The following is a 17,597-nucleotide window of genomic DNA, read 5'->3' as shown; positions in this document are numbered from 1 at the left end:
AGGCAAAAGAACAGAGGGATAAGTGACGTATCGTCAAGTACCCCTTTCAACGCGGGGAAAAAATGGGTAAAAGTGGGTATTTCGTGGTCTTGGCGAAAGTGCTGTCCATCCGCACCCGATGGGATACGGATACCGTGACTAGGCCAGCCCCTCGAAGTGCAGCAGGCGACACACTCTGAACCGGGGCTCTTAGTGGCATTAGGGAAGAAGAGTGATCGTAAGCAAGATCATTCCCGTATACCTTACATTAGTCTTGATGGAGACGACATGATCTAGATCCTTCACCCTCCAGTCGTGGGAGGAAGAAAACGTGATTCGCGGTCGCGCGACGGAGTACAGCTCTATCCTTGAAGATACGCTTGCCAGGACTCAGGGTTGTCAGGAGCCCAGGACATCACCATGGGACGCACAGAGATACCGCCTGAATGCAACGTGACCAGCACACGGCACTAAGACGAATCTTTCGAAGATCTTCAAGCGCACAGGGAGCCCTAATGGAACGAACCGGGGGTAGATAATGGAGACACATCCACTACCTCTCCACTTTAGGAACTTTGTGACACTTGGTTCACCATCCAGTCGGGGTCAGCATTTTTCTCTCGCTGAATATGAACAGGCGATGTTTGTCAAAAAAAACTTGGGGACACCCGCATATGGACCGTTTTATTATGTGTTCAAGCCTGAGAGGATATTTCTACGATGAAAAACACCGGGAAACACTCACTCAAAGCCCCCGCGATCAAGAGACGCCTGCTCCAAGTTGATGGCAAACTCGAGTCTGATGGATGGATCTTGTCCATGATGGAGAGTCATGGTTCCCGCACGATGATCGATTCGTCAAGTGATAAAAATTTCTACACTGAGTGACTGAATGCTTGCCATCTCACTACTTCTGATTAGCGAAACATGGCTATCAAGCATCACTGCTTCAGCATGTGTTCAAGTCTAAGACAGCCTCCCTTCGGAAAACTGATCGTGTGCAGGCCCTGACTGCCGAGATGTGATTCTTCATTAGAAATGATCTGTGAACCTTCATTCGAGTACCGAAGATTTTCACTTCGATTTGAGGAGAAGATCGACTGCTTGGAACATTTTTCCGGACACGTAGTCATTTGTGAGCACCCTATTGAGCGGCCTCGTGCTAATCCCAGCCCGCTTCTCTTTGCCCAATCCGACTATAACACAACTTGGTTATGAACATGAACTTTTGACGTTCTGGCGAGACTGAGCGGAGCGAGTCCATGGTCACCGGCGAGTCGCGACAGATAAGAGCCAAAACCGAAGAGAGACGCTGCAGGATTGAGAATACAGGGGTCAGCGGATGCCAAGCATTCGTGATTTTTGTTACCCATGGTTGGGAAACGGCGAGCTCCAGGAGCTCAGAGAATCAACAGGCTTGAAGGAGTATTCATCTGTACGTACTCCATATACCTCCTGAAATTCATCAAGAATGCAAGCGAGACATTACCACCCGAAAGTTCAGAGGAGCAGTATCCCTGATCGAATTCCAAAGTATCACTCTTTCGTTCCCGCTTCTCTATGCCTCTATTTTAGCCGCCAATCCTCACACGCATGTAAGAGAAGAAGGAGATGAGGAACTTCGTATTTCGTCAAATCCTTGTCAGTTGAGTTTATGCCGTGAGCGCCTCCTAAGTGCCGGCACAGAAAGTCCCACGACTTGCGGAGCGTCATGGTTAATGAGTACCCAGAAACGGAAACCACTACTTCAACTTCAGTGCAGTCATATTTCAGAATCAGTAATGGGTCTCCGCGAGTCACGGCTTGGCAAACCCTGGGAACGGTGGTCCACAGGAGGACGAGGCAAAGTTCTGGTGACACCAGATGGTGCACCCGGAGCCAGGGCTCTAAAGCTCGGCAACCGAAAACATGTCTCCCGGCTTCAGCTAAATCGAAAAGCCGGAGATCTTCATCCAGATTTGCCTACTACAGAGCGCTGAAATTAATGATCAAATTCAACCTAGCTAGGGCCACAAAATATCGCCGAGTATGACTGGCTGAGCGTCATAACTTTAACTACTGCGACCCCATGAGCTAGAACTACCACTCTACGTCAATATATCTCCTTCTAGTGTATCTGTTGTCCATGCTTCCCATTTATAAAGTACTCTGCGGAACTTGGCTCACAATCATCACGCATGTCCCGTTAATCGACTCGTTGAAACCGAAACCCCGATCGAATACTGTCCTCGATGGCTACACCAGCGACGCTGGCGTCGCCGCCACCCATGTATATCCCGATGACGACTAGCGCAAGAGACTCGCTCATAGCTATCTGCTTTCTATGGGCAGTTTTTGCAGCGGTAGTGTTTGCTCGACTCTGGGGCAGATATCGTGGAATTGGCGTTGGCGGAGATGATATCTTGGCTTTGGCTGCTTGCGTGAGTTACGACTGATAGATGATTGCGTCTCGTACTTTGTCTAATAGAAATCACAGCTTCTATCAGGCAGTACAATAGGCATGAATGCAGCAGGTATATAATGGCATGGCTTTCCAGTTTGGAAGCATGGGATGCTGACTGAGACCATAGTTTTTACGTCTGGTGTTGGATACAACTTCGACCCTGACTCTGACGTGTATCCAAAATGTAAGTGAATGCTCTAAGGCGACTGGTGTGCCATTGAAGAAGTAGTCAACAACCCAGAAGGTGTTATTGGACTTGCGATCGTCACTTTGAATGTTCAGGCGCTGACCATGTTGGACAGTGCTCAATAACATGCAGTTTATCTTGAAGGTAATCTACTTCGGCAAAGGAACTTTCTCCCAAACTCTCCATTTTACGAACAATGCCTGATTAAAAGTGTGCTAGACGACTTTTGCTTTCACGCTTATCTACCTATGGGCACTGGCGTCCTTGAAGCTCAGTCAGCTCTGGTTCTATCATAGAGCCTTTTCTGTTCAACTCAAGTGGTGGATCTTCTTTATTGGCAGCGTTGTCATTGCATGGGCTTTGGTCTTCACCTTTGTCTTCATCTTCCTCTGTGATCCGATTTCCCAACAATGGACAGTACAGCGAATCGGTCACTGCATGGACCAGATCCTGGTACTCAAGTGCATTATCATGACAAACGTTATCACCGACCTGTTCATTGTGATTCTACCTATCTGGACTGTCTGGCAATTACAAATGCGGAAAACCGAAAAGCTTGCTGTCATTGCCTGCTTCGCTCTCGGCTTAGCGTGAGTCAATCCACCTGACCCCTATCAATACTGCTATCGATGGCTCGTTGAACTGACGTAGCGAAGATGCTGTGTGATTGGCATCGTTCGATTCTGGCAGATCTACGTCATCGATCTTATTGGCAATTTGACTGGCACTTCCTTGACTACATTCATGCTCTGCACGGTTGAGCTCATGCTTGCCGGTCTTTGCATCAATATTCCTATGCTTCGCCCCTTCTACCTCAGATGGAGAGCCAAGTACAAGTCCTCCTCGCTCGAAAACTCCAATAGCCAAAGCGCATTCAACAAGGGATCGCGGAGTGGGCAGATCAAGGTGCAACCCAATCCTGGTCAGTCCACAGCATGGATAGAACTGGTTAGTTGTCAATTTTTCCAAAAAGCCGCTTATAAGGTGCTGGGAGAGATTTACTGACTTCTCAAGAATGACAAGGAGCACGAGACGGGCAGCAATGACGATGGCGATTCCCAACGAAAACTGACCAGAGAGCAAACCAGTACTGCGATACACGTACATACCAACTGGAAGATTACACGGGAATGAAGAAGAGACAAAAGAAGGGCCGGAGAAGGCCTGGTTGAGTACTACACTGGGCCAGATCTGGGTGCTGGATTGAGGGCGAGAATCATGAGGATATCCAAGTTGGAATTGTGCCGATGATAGATGATGTATTTTGCGCAAGACGGACTTCAAGGAGCAGGTCCATTGCTTATACTAGAATCACTGAAAGAAGAGTTCGAATTCGACTGAATTCAGATTGCCGATAAGTAAAGGAGGGTGGAGAGTTGAAATACCATCGTGTCTCCGAGCTTTGGCTAATGTAATCGCGTGTGCATGTCTGCTCTCACGGGCCTTTCTTGAGCCCTCTACACCAAGCCTCAGCTTGGCTGAGTGCTTAATCTTGATACCCGCTCTTGTCTACTTTCGCTGCTCACGTCGAAGTAGGCTAATTGTGCCATTAGACTTATGGAATTACGAAGAAATCAGAGTGCGATGACAAAACTTACGCTTCTCACCAAATACGGTTGTTCTAATACCCTTACGCGGTTCATCGTAAGTCCCCGGGATAACACGATGAATTGTACATCTAAGCAGGGTGAGTTCAGGACAAAGAAAACGTTGACGAGGACATGAATTGGTTATGTCCAACTCACCTATTATCCCACATGGCCACGCTGCCCACTTCCCACTTCCACCGAACAGCATGATCGTCGGCAGAGTGGATGTGGTACGAGAAAAAGTCCAAAAGTTTGTCAGACTCGTACTTCTTGAGCTCAGCGAAGGCGGTTACAAAGCCTGGATTGACATTCAGCGCCTTGAGACCGGAGACTGGATGGGTCCTAACAGCCGGATGGTGTGAATCGATGGGAGGCCGGTTTGGACCAGTACCCCACAGGTCCAAGATTGTGTCGTATTGTAGCCGTGAGGTGTGTACTGCGTGCAGTCCGTCAACGAACTTTTTCATGGCGTCGCTGAGAGCGTCATAAAGTCCACATTGGGAGACCCAGGCAGTGTCACCGCCGACGTCGGGGTGCTCCTCCATACGCAACAAGGAGTAGGATGGAGGGTTGATCTCAAAGGATGTGTCGGCGTGGAAGTCGCCAGAGGGCCAAGGGGTGTACTTGAGTATTTAACGGTGATCCTCGCGGCTGCCCTTGATAACAACGTACTTCAAATCCTTCTGAGCGGGATGACGGTCGAGAGCGCCGTAATGCTCAAAGAGTTTAACCTGACCATCAGTTGTCAGGTCCTGGCTCCGAAAGAAGACAACCCCGCGCTCAGTAACAAGAAGTGCAAGTTCGTCCAGTTGTTGTGTAGAGAGCTGTGATAACTGCACACTTTCCAATACTGTGCCGATTGACTCTGTCAAATCAAACCTCTTCGCAGCTGAGAGGAGGGCTTTCTTCTCAGGATCGGCGAAGGATGCCCTATCCTTCTCCGGAAATTTCTCCTCTCGAACTGGCTCAGGAGGTACATGATCTCTTATCTTGGGATGGAAGTGCGGATGCAAGCAGATCGGGAAGCCTGAGTCTGGGGAGACATGCTGTCTGGACTCTAAATTCGACATAGTGAATTCATATGTCCCTGAAAGAAGACTGAAACTGAAATTAGCTGGATGTCGTGTCCGAGAGATATATTGATTGAAGCACAAGGCCTCGCTACTTCAACTACGAGAACAACATTTCAATCTCCCCTCATTCTGTGCTACCAAGCAAGTCAACATCTGAATATTGCGCGATCTGACCTCGAAATGAGACGCGTCAGTCTTTCTCCTGATTTGCGGGCGACAAAAAGGTGTCATACACTAAAATGACATATAGGTTGGTATTCTTCCGCGCTTTCTAAGTTGCGAACTAGACATTTCTATGACTGCATGTTCCTGCAGTCCGAAAGTGCCTGGAAAAAGTGGTTGGTGCTCTCAATATTTAACAGCAAATTTCCTATGTCTAAGAGTCCGACCAAAAGAAAGGCGGCCCATTCATCTAAGGAGACTTCCTCGCTTTTGGGAATTTCATCGGCAAATTGAGCTTGTATAGAAAGATGTATAGCCATTTCAAGAGACCGCTTGATATGGAGACAGCGACTTTCTAAGGTAAGGCACCTGTGTCGGAACACGGCCGACGCGCTCTGGGGCGCGGTGGCAATGCGCATGCCGTGATAGTTGGAAAGTCGGCCGCTCCCGAGTAAATTGACCGTCCGATTGGCACCAAGGACACTCGCAATCCCGAGAGCCGATTGCGTCAGTATCTTACCTAAGCCTAGCTGCGAAGAGGGTGGATGCTTAAATGTGAGTTTGGAGCATTCTAAGGGGTCACCGTCGATGGCGTGAGCAATCCAGACGATGGCATCAACGAGAGTGGGTCATCCCATACGTCGAGACGGCAGACGGCCGAGTGTCGGCCCAGAAGACATGTGGCAACTTGAATACGAACCGACAGATTGGCTCTGCGAAGCGTGGTATTTATTCAGTTCTCCACGGAAATGCTGCGTTCATGACAACATTCTGTTCCGTCAGAGCAAGAAGTCCGAGTTTAACAGCTGCAACATAATTATGTGGGACGCGGAACAGCAAGACGAGACCTGAACAGGTAAGCCGGGATCAATGAGGGGCAGGGTACAATTTTTTCTTTCGATAATGCCTTTTGGCATTGCCGAGTATCCGTAGTTGTTCGAGAATATACAAAGGTTCAAGTTGCCATGTTGAGTTTCTCCTTCGACGCTTTGCTTTCGAGTCGACGTCTGCGAAACCAACACGGCCTACCACATTCTCTCAGCTCTTCACAATGGTAGCCACAATAGACGAAAAGCAAGTCAAGATGGTGGTCAAGAGCCCAGAAAGTCAGAGTGATGGCGAAAATCCCAATATTGACTGGAGCCCGGAGGAAGAACGACAATTGGTGCGAAAGTAAGTTTGTCAATAGTCATACGCTCTTTGGCTCCAGATAATTGAAGCTAATTGTGAGACTCACAGAATTGATTTGATTATCATGCCGCTGTTGATCCTCGCTTTCTTTGCTCTACAGCTCGACCGTGGCAACATGTACGGAGACTACCTAAGCATAATCAACCTAAATTGTAATAATGTCTGACCAAACGCAGTGGCAATGCCTTGACGGACTATTTCCTCAAAGATGTTGGTATCACACAGAACCAATTCAATGTTGGCCAACAGTTGTTATCTGCAGGCATCGTGGTTCTGGAAGTCAGTAGATGGAACTGGAACATCGTATATTATCTCAGGCATTCAGCTGATATGACCCGTAGATACCGAGCAACCTAGTTCTTTACCGTATTGGACCAACGCTCTGGATTGGAGGACAGATCGTGGCCTGGTAACACTTCCTCAGCTTTTGTAGGAAGACTGAAATAGCCTTTCAGTGATACTAACAAGTGGACAGGGGATTGGTTGCGACTTTTCAAGCATTTCAAAAAGGGCTGGGTGCTTACATGGTGACTCGAATCCTCCTTGGGTAAGCCCGGATAGCTTCATTAAGAAGTATCATCTGAAGAAACTGACAATTCATACTCGTAGCCTTTGCGAGGCAGGGTTCATTCCTGCAGCTCTTTTCACGATGACGCGCTGGTACAAGAGAGATGAGACGAGCAAAAGGTTCTCGTGGTTCTTCATTGGCAACATGTTAGCTGCCGCATGCTCTGGCCTCATAGCGTACGGGATGTAAGTCGATCACAAACAATGAGTTCTCGTCGATCTCGAGCAAGAGCTGATAAAGTCTGCACCCTAAGCTTGCACATGAGAGGCATTGCTGGACTTGCTGGATGGCAGTGGCTCTTTCTCGTAAGTTGAGTTTGGCCTACAGGGGAAAGATGCTACCTTGGTCGGTAACAAAGAGGGGAATTTGGAGAAAGACTAACGACTGAGTGCTAGCTCGAGGGAATTTTCACAATTTTGGTCGGTATCGCCTTTTTCGCTTGCTTTCCTAACCAAGTCAACAACCCAGTATCCATACTCGGCTTTCGCTATTTCTCAGAACGGGAAGCAGAGATCTTGTATAAGAGAGTCATGATCGATGACCCGTCCAAGGCTCAGTCGAAGCGCTCGGTTAGCTGGTCAGAGCTGAGATCAGCGGTACGTGTTGGACTCCTTAATACCACAGGCGTCACCGACTTTTCGCTCACGTGGAGTTAGTTGACGAACTGGAGACTCATTCCCCATGTTATCTTCACTATTGCTGCCCTGGCACCATCTTCTACTTTGTCATCCTATGCGCCCTCTCTTGTGAACTCGATGGGGTTTGAGAGATTGGAGTCCAATGCCATGGTTTCAGTCGGTGCTTGGCTCTTGATTCCAATCAACCTCTTATGGGGGTTTGCTGCGTAAGCGCTTCTGTGCCAAGGTGATCACCATCAAAACAAAACAGAATGACTGATTTTCGCAGCGATAAAACGAGAGTCCGTGGTCCATGGGTGTTCCTAGGCTTATTCATATTCTGGGGCTTCAATGTTAGTTGATGTTTTATCGTGTGCTTCTTCTTGGCGAAGCTCCCAGCTAATAATACACAGCTTGGCAACTATCTGCTCATAGATGCCGGCCGCGACGCGAGATTTGCCATGTTGACTCTGTCAACGGCATTCTCGTTTCCTTGGCGTAGGTTCAAATTCCCGTCTTTAAATGGCGAATCACGTAACTGACGCACACTGCAGATCCTGTCAATGGCGCTTGGGTCTCGGCTAACGCTGAGTCCGCCGGTGAACGTTCTATCACCATGGCCATCCTCATTATGGCTGCCAACTGTTCAGGTATTGTTGGTAAGCAGCTGTTCAGAGAAGAGGATGCACCGAAGTATCGCAATGGATGGACAGTTATAACAGGCCTTACTACTGCCGCTGCGGCTTGTGGTATTTGGGCCAATGTCCAGTACTATATTCTCAATAAGCGCAAGCTGAATCGGACAGGGCTCTCTTATCAGTATTAATGGGTATGCTGGCGAGAGAGTGGGGTGGCATGGTTTCGACTTCTGAGTAAGAAGGGGCTCAGGGGCGTGGTCAGTGAATGATGGATATTGCGTAGGTAATTCGTCAATGCCAATGGCAAGCCTGACTTTCCCACAGGCATTTGTAGATAACGGGCGCCAGTTCGCTATTGCGGAGTTCACACGCTCGATTTCGAATCGAGGGGCACTGCCTTTGCAGAGATCAGCCAGCAGAAATCCATTGGGTGGACCGGGGCTCGAGCGTGCCTGAATCGTGGCTACCTCAAGCGGGCGCTGTGTCATCGAAACAATCGACGTAAACGGCAGAGTCATGACTTGCAAACACGCGTAGTGGGACTAGTCTGGGCAAAAGTCTGACCTGGAACACTTTGGATCAGATTAGGCCCGGGCAGAACTCATGTTATCAAATCTATCCGTCTATTAGTCCTATCAAGTTCTCCCGGCTCGTCATCGGCTCCGGTCTCCATGTCGCGCCATGCGTTTGATGTTGAACTTCCTCATCCATTGCTCGCACAACTTTCCTGTAGTGGTCTGCGAGGGGCTGAGGATAGTCCGCAAGGTCTGGGATAGTCCATTGGTCGTAGCAAGCCCCGTGCGTATTGGCCGCAAAATAGGTCCCATGATGTCGGATGAACAAGAAGCAGAGGTAGCAAAAGTACTTGGAGGCGCCTAGACATCTTGGCTTGTGCCAAGGACTGTCAGATTTCTCCAAGTCATGATGTACAGACAGAATGACTTCTGCATGCACGTGGGTAGATTTTGCCCACGGCTGGTAGGCGAGAGTTAGAGGCACTGCCTCGTAAGGAGGTAAGAAAACGAGCTTAGCGCTGTTGAAGACTATTGGACGTGTGTGGGACAAATCAGTCAGAGTTTGACATATGCGATAGTAGGCTGCGATCTTTTCAAGCTGACGCAAGGTTTTGAGACAAGCCTGAATTTGCGCTGTTGCCCTGATGGCTTGTAAGCGTTCGAGATAATTTGCGATCAGGGGTGACGCGCAAAGCTGGTAGCTAGACTTAGCGATTTCGACTAGCTTCTCGTGGTCGTCTGATTCCGTCTCAAAAGCTTCGAGCAGGGCGGCCATCTCCGAGAGTTGGCTTTCTAGCTCAGCCCGCGCGGTTGATTCTCTTTTGGAGTAAAGGAACTGTGCACGGTGGATGAGGTTGGCGAAGTCGGCATACAGGGGTTTCTTGTGAGTACGGGAGAGATAGGTTGGCTTCTTCCACTTAGCGGATCGAAGACGGTTGAGAAGGCGAGCTTGATGATGCCGGATGACCAGGTCCAAGAGGCTATGTAAGGGCTTGGCAAGCGGCGGGGCAGAGAGTATCTGGAAAACAGAGCGTAGGAAAGCCTGGGAGTTGGGCTCGATCGCATCTGCGGAGGCGATGGTGACTTTGAGACTTGCTGCTGGGAGCGCTTGTTGATCTTGATTGGGGCCTCCATCGAGGCCTCCTGTTGCAACGTCGACTTTTATGCGACTTTCCTGGACAGTGGCAGCAGCAACGGACTGCGCTCCTTCTCCAACGGCGACAAGGTAGGCAATATCGTCTGCCAGGCGTTGTTCCGTGGCAATTGTCAACAGGCGGGGACGAGGATTTCTGAGTTGCTCCGCGGACTCTCGGTAATGGACATCCGTCACAATGGCCTCTGAAGAGCCATCTGCAAGCACTTTAGCACGAGCTCCCGCGAACCCGTCAGAAGAAGCCGTCAGTTGGGATGGTAGCGGGAAGGATTTGGCGTCGACAGGAACAGCGTTGGTCAGCTTCTCCAACGCAACGACGTGTTGGCGAAATACAGCCTCGGGGAGATCTCTCCAGATGGACGACGCAGGCGAGGCAGTGACAGTTGGGCGGGGGTGGACAAGTCCGCTTGACTCGGGTACAAAGTCCGTCGGTAGTGCGTCGAGCAGAGGAGACAGGGAGAGCGACATGGATAACCAGGGCGGAAATAGGTATGAGAATGTGTGTGAGTGTGTATATCCGTATCCGTTTGTGTGAATGTGAGAGTTTTGCCAAGGACGGGTCTGGTATGTTGTGTTGTTGAAGTTGAAAGGATGAGCGAGGATTCGGGCTTGGCCGACTGGGCTAGTCCAAGCCTGCAACCCGCTGAGCTGTGTTGTTCTCTTTAAACAGCTTGGATGACTGATGGGAAGCGTTGAGGTGTTTCTGGATTACGAATGCCCTCCTGACCTATTTCCAAGTGGAAGGAACCCGCGCCGCCAAGCCAAGATGTGGGAGGAGATTGAAAATTGGAATAATGTTTTTCTCTCCAGAATTCTAGATTTCAGAAGGTCCACCCGCCGCCCGCTGTCCCCTGGGCTTGGGGCCTGGTCCGCCTGGAGTCCTGCACGGAAACCTTGGAGTCAAGGCCCGATCAATGCAACCAATTACGTGGCGGCCCTCATCTGTCGCAGTGCCGCAGTCCTGAATTTAGTGTGCCAAGACATAAACGTTATTGCACGCTAGGGATCTCGGCAAGCTGCACTGGGCAGGCTATTTTCTCTCGACTTTGCACTCTGAGACTCTGGGACTGTACTACGTAGTGTACATAGTGTACATAGTATGTAAGGTAAGGTACTGTAAGTAGCGGGGGAGCTGCTGATGGATTGATGGATTGTTGGGATGAACGAGGATGAGACTAGTCGAGTATTACAATTAGTGCACGCTGAAAGTAAGTCTGTAAAGCCATTGTCAAGTATTCCCAGACCTTGGGATGAAGCGTACCTTAGCTACTTTACTTCGCGAAGGTATTTGCATGTTGTCTTTCGCAAGCCTTGGCTGATGACGGAATAGATGAAAGTTTCTTCCTAACCCAAGGATCGCTTGCTCTTCTTTCTTCTGATCTAAGAGATAAGCCGTGCGCATCAGGAGCCAGTGAGATCTTGATTGATAATTTGGGCTACCTACTCTGCTTCACATCGTCTTTACCACGTACATACAAATGCCTACACAGCCGCAAGCAGTCAGTTTCGTCTCGTGTGAAGGTACCCGCAAGCATCAGGGGATGGCCAGGATCCAACAACGAACCAATGGGCGGATACGAGAATCCCAGGCGGTTCCCAGGCGTTGCTATTCGAGAGTGAGACACATGCCGCTGGCGCATGTCAGTGCTCAGATGTGCCGCCCGGTTCCTGTTCCAAGGTGTCGGTACGCCCGCTCCAACCCACGGAGAAACGGCGCCGCCATGCCCGATGAAGAATGTCGGTTATGGCCCCGGGTCTTGGGAGGTCTTGGGTAAGTCTTGGACTTTTCTTGGGCCATCGAGAAAACGCCGCAGCTATATATTTGCCAAGACAAAGCATTCGTGGCTGTTGAGATGGGCCAAGATGGCTTGCGATGGCCTTGGCAACATTTAATATCATCGTCTTGGGCTCCAGGCTCAAGCACAGGACCGTAGGTTCTCCATACGGATACCTACGCTGTACTCCGTACACATGGCGGGCAAGGCTAGTTTCAGTCCTCGCCTACGTTTGCCGAACCAGGACACCGGTATGCTAAGGCCCAATATGCTATAGTCTACCTTACGGCGTGGTGCAGTGGCCATCCAACACTGCCTACACAGTACACAGGAGTAAGGTCGCAAGGCAACGTGGCTGTGTGCCAAAGATGCACGTCCACGAGCGAGCCCCTCCCCCTTCAGTCTTGGAGACTCTTGGCTCGCCAGAGACCGACCTGCGGGTTCATCTCTGGCGACGTAGGCTCCAATCAAAAGAGCCATAATGACCCAGGCGCATAGTTCTTCTGGGCCCTAAACTTTATCTTGACCAGCATCAACCAGGCAGAGCGCATTTTACATGCGTCTACGCCGACCGCTTAGCCCTCACCTCAACTCACGATGGGCCTCTCTACATTTGCCGCACCGAGTAAGGCGCGCGCTCTGGGAACCCCGGAGCCCTGTCCCCAATCCTTGGCGTCAGCGTCGTCGCATCACCAACGGTCCTAACTAGTAACCCCACCACTGTCACGGGCTGGCAGCTGCTCGTGCTCTTCACATCTTCCGAATTCCAGTCCCATCTTCTCCGCCCTACTCCTTCTCTGCCATGTGCGGTGTTCGCAAGTCCGCTGTAGCGAGTTCGGACGATTTCATCACTAAGGAACACTTGCCTGAGCCTACCCCAGCGAGCGGCGGCTATTCTTGAACATGGCTGACAGAGGTTAATGAACATGTGGCCACTAATATCAAGGCGAGTCAGCCGCTCACGGACATGCGTCGGCGCCGAATGGGTCTCCTCGACATTCTGCGTTCGACGCCAAAGCTGGGTCTCTAGCATTGTTGAACTGGAGCCCTTGGAGGATCCTCTCATCACTCTTCGTCTTGGCCAAGCTTCACCATCTACTATTTGGCCAAGACTAACGTGTCTACTCAATATCGCGGGATGTGGTGTTCACGCGGGATAACGCCGTAATACCTACCTCCACTAGCATTGCGACGCCTTGCGCCAAGCGCTCGCCAGTTTGACTTTTTGATGACAACCTATTCCGGCCAATCTTTCGGCGTCCTTCTCCAGTTGTCTTCGCAGCAGCGTTCGCGGTGCTTCCTGGACCTGACTTCATCCGGGCGTGGAGAGGGCCTCCTTCCGTTCTCGTGATGTGTTTCCCATGTCCTGACTCTTATCCCTGCCAGTATCCCCCCTGGTTCCGTCCGCGATTGATCATTGCCAAGCACGTGTTCGCAAAGAGGTCCGCCCTTTCCATCCTCGAGCAGGTTGCTGGCAGAAGCCTGCCAGATCTCAAAGGGGCTTGGGTTTCTTGCAGCTTGACCAGGTAAACCTGCCAAGACGTTGCTTTCTACGCAGATTGGTGCCATCATGGCTCCATGAAATTAATATCGCATCTCATTGTCATAGCTTCCCGCTCCTTACGATTAACTACCACTCTGCAGTGCTGGTGTATATTTACCTTTAGATCTGCCGCTGTCTAATCTGATGTTTCAAAGAGTCACTCACATCTCACCTCATTCTCACTGAGAACCAGTCACTCTTTTAGTATTCTACCATACAATCGCTCGTTCTGAACAATCTCCATTCTCATCATGAAGTCTGCCACTCTACTCTCCCTCATTCCTGCGGTCGCCGCCTTTTGCCACCATGGAACCAGCCTTTTCAAGAAGGATCAGCTTTTCAAAAGAGCAGATGGTACTTTCGGATTCGATGGTCTGAATGGCCCCCTCAACTGGCACTCCATCAGCTCCAACAACTCTGCCTGTGCTCTGGGAAGAAGCCAGTCTCCCATCAACGTTCAACAGTCAAACACCAAGCAGATCAAAGGCTCTACCATCACCTTCAGCCCGGACCAGCACCCCGAGGGAGGTGAACTCGAGAATCTCTCTGGATTCCTGGAGGTCCGCGCAAACGGCACCATGAAGAATGGCGGCAAGACCTTCAACTTGCGTCAATTCCACTTCCACACCCCTAGTGAGCACCGTATCAACGGCGAGCACTTCCCCCTCGAGGTTCACTTCGTTTGGGAAGCCGAGATAGGAAACGGTATGTTCTCGCCATGTTTGACTCCTCGCAATCCCCTCGGACATTGCTAATTGTCACTCAGGATCCTCTCTCGCTGTCGTTGGCTTTCCTATCGAGGTCGCCGAGAAGTCGGACCCCCTCCTGGCCGCCGTCTTCAAGAACGTTGACAAGGTCACCGAGTTCGGATCACACGCTGCAACTGGACCTCTGGACTTTACCAGCCTGGCTCAGCATATCTCAAAGAACACCATCTACCAGTATGTTCCATCTACCAATCCTTAAAAGCTTCCTCGAGCTTCAGTCTAACTTGTGCCAAAGATACACAGGCTCTCTCACAACCCCTCCTTGCACCGAGTCCATTGCGTGGAACGTTGTTGGAAGCCCAATTCCCCTCGACATTGCGACCTACCTGAAGACGAAGAGCATCATGAAGTACAACGCCCGCTATACCCAGAACAGCCCCGGTGAAATGAACTTGTTGGAGAATGCATATGAGAGCCTCAAGAAGATTATCGAGAGTGGTCAAGGTACGAACTAGATTTACTAGATGATCTTTGCAATTGAACATACTTTTTTGTTATTATCAGTGGGAGCTATTATCATGACGAAAACTCGACCAACGAAGCTGCCAAGCTTTTGAGGTTTGGAAACGATGCTCTTATAACAAGCTCTGCCAAGTGAGACATGAAAGTCGCTAAACTTGGGTTCAGTCGCAGATCCCGTGGACGAAAGTCCGTGCAAGAAGGGCAAAAAGGGCGGGCGCAGGAATTAGGCCAATTGAACAATGATTAGCACCCTGCAGAAAAGTAGAGAACTTGGCTCAAAAGTTAACAATCCACATGTTGACGTAAGGAATGCTGCGTCGGACGCTAGGCATCATTGAAACGAAGGAGTGTATTAATGGACAATGGGCAGTGGGTACGATGGTCAGTTATTGGAGGAGAACTTTCTAAACGCTTGCATTCCTACTTTTTCAGTCCCATACGCTTAGTCGCCTAGAGGCCTTCATATTTTAATGTATTCATAGGTGTTTAATAACCAAGTCATGTACGGCTGTCCTCCCAGCTACTTGAAAATGGACTCAATAGCATCCATGCACCCGTTAAACATCTCCTCCAACATTCCGGCAAGAACCGGTTGAAAGCTTGGCTCCGTCCATTCAGAAGCGCCAGACCAACTGAATTGTGTTTTGTCCTCGCTTACGGCTGTCAATTGCAGCGTTCCGCGGGGGTTCGTCGTGTTTGGGACGCCGTCAAGAATTAGGTAGGTGATGGTGTGTGTCTCCGGATCGGCTATCTCCAATCGTTCATGAACCACATGGCCGTTGTTGAAGGTCAGAGTGCGAACTGATCCAATACCGAATCCCTCAAGACTGGACTTGATAACATTGGGAAACCAAAGCTTCTCGGAACCAAAGGCTGCAATTATTGCCCAAATGTCGGCGATTGGTGCGTCGATCACTCTCACAACTTCCTTCGTCTTGTCTTGTGCCATGGTGCCGGAACGGTCGGCAGTGGGAGATTTGAGATGAGGTTGAGTTTAACTTGAGGGACAATGCTTTGATTAGATCAAAGAGATCAATATGCCCCTGGAAACATATTGCGTATGTGCGCCGGTAGTTTGTCTTTTTGAAGTCTGGTGCAGCCGGTGGGATATGATCAATCAAGCCTGTGGGATGCCTCTTTAGCCCCCGGCCAGTGCCCGCGGGTTGCGACAGAGCGATGGCGGACGTTGCTGGCGGGCTTGGCACAGATAAGATCCGAGCTTCAAACGCCGGGTTTCCTTAACTAACTGCTTGATCTAATATACTTCTATAAGTTGAGTTATGGTGAGTAATAATGTATGAACTCCCTCCGTTATCTCTTCAAGGCATAAGAGAAATAGAATAGCTCAACAATAGTCTCTAGTACCTGAAGTTTTCCATTTGTGAGTAGATACTAATACTGGCAACTGCTAAAAGTCGACACTATGTCAGGAGTCACAAAGGAACATAAAGATGACCAATTGTGAATCATAAACAGGAAGGAGCCATTGACTTTGTCAACATACACCATGCATCTTGTTATCAATCTATTTCGGTGCCTGAGGAGTAATAACGATTTCCCCGGGTTCTCTCCTCTGATCTGCGGCATCCCAAGCCTCTTCCCAAGCTTCCAACGCAAACGCTCTGACTGGACCCATGCCAGCTCTATCCCCAAGTGGCAGGATGCCGCTTTCCACAAGTTTGATGAGTCGCCTCGTTTGTTCTGGAGTACTCATCATCGTGCCTTTGACAGTAAGCGCGCGAAAGAGTATGTCAACGTAGCTAAAGTTCACATCAAGCGGTGCGCCGCCACTGAGACTAACGCGCGCCCCGATCCTGAGTGCCTCGAGGCAGCTCTTAAAGTGAGTTGAGGATGCAGCTGTGGCCGGTGACATGTCCCAGAATGCATCAGCCAGACCACCGCATGCACTGCGTATAGTGTCGGTGTCCCGTGCAGTATCCCCGGTGATAGTCGCGGACGAGATGCGAGGGTTCATTGCGGCAAGCTTTGAGAGAATGCCGTGGTTCCGGCCAATCGCTACAACGTGTGCACCCAATGCTAAGGCGAGATGTACCGCGGCAGATCCGTGGCGACCAGTTGCTGGGGCGATTAGGACGGTATCTCCTGGCTTGATACCTATATCTGATAGCCCCCCAAATGGAACGAGCATGCTGAATAGATGTGTCAAGTCTAGAATAGTATAGCCCAATCCACCGTGGCTCTTACTAGCCAATAAGCGGCTATCGTCAAGAACATGACAGTTCTCAATCGGCAGCTTGGCGTAATCTGCGTACGTTCCATCCCGCCAATCTCCGCGGGACAGCTTGAAGCTCTCGGGAGTTAATCCTTCCATCATGGCTGAGACATAAAACCCACCCCCATCACGTGCCTGAATGTAGGGATCAAAGAAGACAAGCTGGCCTTCTTTCAGAATGGTGACATCCGAAGAGATCTTAAACACCCTTCCGATAGCGGTGTGTCCTGGGACGAGGGGGAAATGCAGCGGATATCCGCTTTGCGGGTCTCGATAGATTCTAGGCGAGTTGGCTCTTACAGTCGCAGCCAGAACGCGGATGACGACACTTCCGGGTGTCGCTTCAGGGATTGAGCGAATTTGCATTTCTGCCCTAAGGGTTTTCATGCCTTCCACGCTCTGGAGAAAAACTGCACGATTTTGGGTTGACGTAGGGGAGGCCATGGCGGAGAAGGTTGATAAAGAGTATGGTGCCAATTTTGGAGTGAGCGTTAGATTCAAGAACTTGATGAAACAAGAGGATGATGTAGGTAGATTGTTAGTCTCGAATGATTTGAACAAGAATTGTGACGTTTTTAAGTTAGGTGAAAGCACTCGTGGAGTAGAGTTGTTGATGCCACAGAGAAGCATGTTCTGGCCTTACCATTACTCCGTACCTGTCTCATAATCGTTCATCTACATTGGAACTCCATGTAAGTCCGA

At 50.0% G+C, this 17,597-nt stretch overlaps 8 protein-coding genes across 8 annotated transcripts; 3 read left to right on the top strand and 5 right to left on the bottom strand.

The window, feature by feature from the left end:
• Positions 1-2,210: 2,210 nt before the first annotated feature.
• CABS01_16471 (uncharacterized protein) lies at positions 2,211-3,743 on the top strand (the record flags this gene model as incomplete). The annotated part of the gene is made up of 7 exons (XM_060549801.1): positions 2,211-2,399; positions 2,447-2,492; positions 2,550-2,606; positions 2,725-2,753; positions 2,829-3,199; positions 3,266-3,557; positions 3,624-3,743. The coding sequence occupies 7 exons, from the start codon at positions 2,211-2,213 to the stop codon at positions 3,741-3,743; spliced, it is 1,104 nt and encodes a 367-aa protein (XP_060405510.1).
• A 335-nt stretch (positions 3,744-4,078) lies between these two features.
• On the bottom strand, positions 4,079-4,743 carry CABS01_16470 (alpha-ketoglutarate-dependent sulfonate dioxygenase; the record flags this gene model as incomplete). Its single annotated transcript, XM_060549800.1, has 3 exons — positions 4,079-4,146; positions 4,208-4,287; positions 4,355-4,743. The coding sequence occupies 3 exons, from the start codon at positions 4,741-4,743 to the stop codon at positions 4,079-4,081; spliced, it is 537 nt and encodes a 178-aa protein (XP_060405509.1).
• An 87-nt stretch (positions 4,744-4,830) lies between these two features.
• Positions 4,831-5,268, bottom strand: CABS01_16469 (alpha-ketoglutarate-dependent sulfonate dioxygenase; the record flags this gene model as incomplete). The annotated part of the gene is made up of 1 exon (XM_060549799.1): positions 4,831-5,268. One exon carries the CDS (start codon positions 5,266-5,268, stop codon positions 4,831-4,833), a length of 438 nt encoding a protein of 145 aa, XP_060405508.1.
• Positions 5,269-6,484: 1,216 nt separating this feature from the next.
• On the top strand, positions 6,485-8,635 carry CABS01_16468 (alternative sulfate transporter; the record flags this gene model as incomplete). Its single annotated transcript, XM_060549798.1, has 12 exons — positions 6,485-6,606; positions 6,673-6,741; positions 6,801-6,903; positions 6,966-7,033; positions 7,100-7,171; positions 7,234-7,377; positions 7,446-7,497; positions 7,588-7,788; positions 7,849-8,036; positions 8,099-8,162; positions 8,223-8,307; positions 8,364-8,635. 12 exons carry the CDS (start codon positions 6,485-6,487, stop codon positions 8,633-8,635), a joined length of 1,440 nt encoding a protein of 479 aa, XP_060405507.1.
• A 427-nt stretch (positions 8,636-9,062) lies between these two features.
• Positions 9,063-10,583, bottom strand: CABS01_16467 (uncharacterized protein; the record flags this gene model as incomplete). Its single annotated transcript, XM_060549797.1, has 1 exon — positions 9,063-10,583. One exon carries the CDS (start codon positions 10,581-10,583, stop codon positions 9,063-9,065), a length of 1,521 nt encoding a protein of 506 aa, XP_060405506.1.
• Positions 10,584-13,684: 3,101 nt separating this feature from the next.
• CABS01_16466 (carbonic anhydrase) lies at positions 13,685-14,889 on the top strand (the record flags this gene model as incomplete). The annotated part of the gene is made up of 4 exons (XM_060549796.1): positions 13,685-14,138; positions 14,200-14,374; positions 14,436-14,644; positions 14,834-14,889. The coding sequence occupies 4 exons, from the start codon at positions 13,685-13,687 to the stop codon at positions 14,887-14,889; spliced, it is 894 nt and encodes a 297-aa protein (XP_060405505.1).
• Positions 14,890-15,182: 293 nt separating this feature from the next.
• CABS01_16465 (bet V I allergen) lies at positions 15,183-15,611 on the bottom strand (the record flags this gene model as incomplete). Its single annotated transcript, XM_060549795.1, has 1 exon — positions 15,183-15,611. The coding sequence occupies one exon, from the start codon at positions 15,609-15,611 to the stop codon at positions 15,183-15,185; it is 429 nt and encodes a 142-aa protein (XP_060405504.1).
• A 576-nt stretch (positions 15,612-16,187) lies between these two features.
• On the bottom strand, positions 16,188-17,339 carry CABS01_16464 (uncharacterized protein; the record flags this gene model as incomplete). The annotated part of the gene is made up of 1 exon (XM_060549794.1): positions 16,188-17,339. The coding sequence occupies one exon, from the start codon at positions 17,337-17,339 to the stop codon at positions 16,188-16,190; it is 1,152 nt and encodes a 383-aa protein (XP_060405503.1).
• Between the last annotated feature and the right edge of the window lie 258 nt (positions 17,340-17,597).

Source organism: Colletotrichum abscissum (assembly GCF_030869225.1).
Source record: "Colletotrichum abscissum strain IMI 504890 chromosome Unknown Scaffold_100.1, whole genome shotgun sequence".
In the NCBI taxonomy this organism is placed as follows: domain Eukaryota; kingdom Fungi; phylum Ascomycota; class Sordariomycetes; order Glomerellales; family Glomerellaceae; genus Colletotrichum; species Colletotrichum abscissum.
The sequence above is the reverse complement of the archived record's forward strand: the minus strand, read 5'-3'. Positions and strand labels throughout refer to the sequence as shown.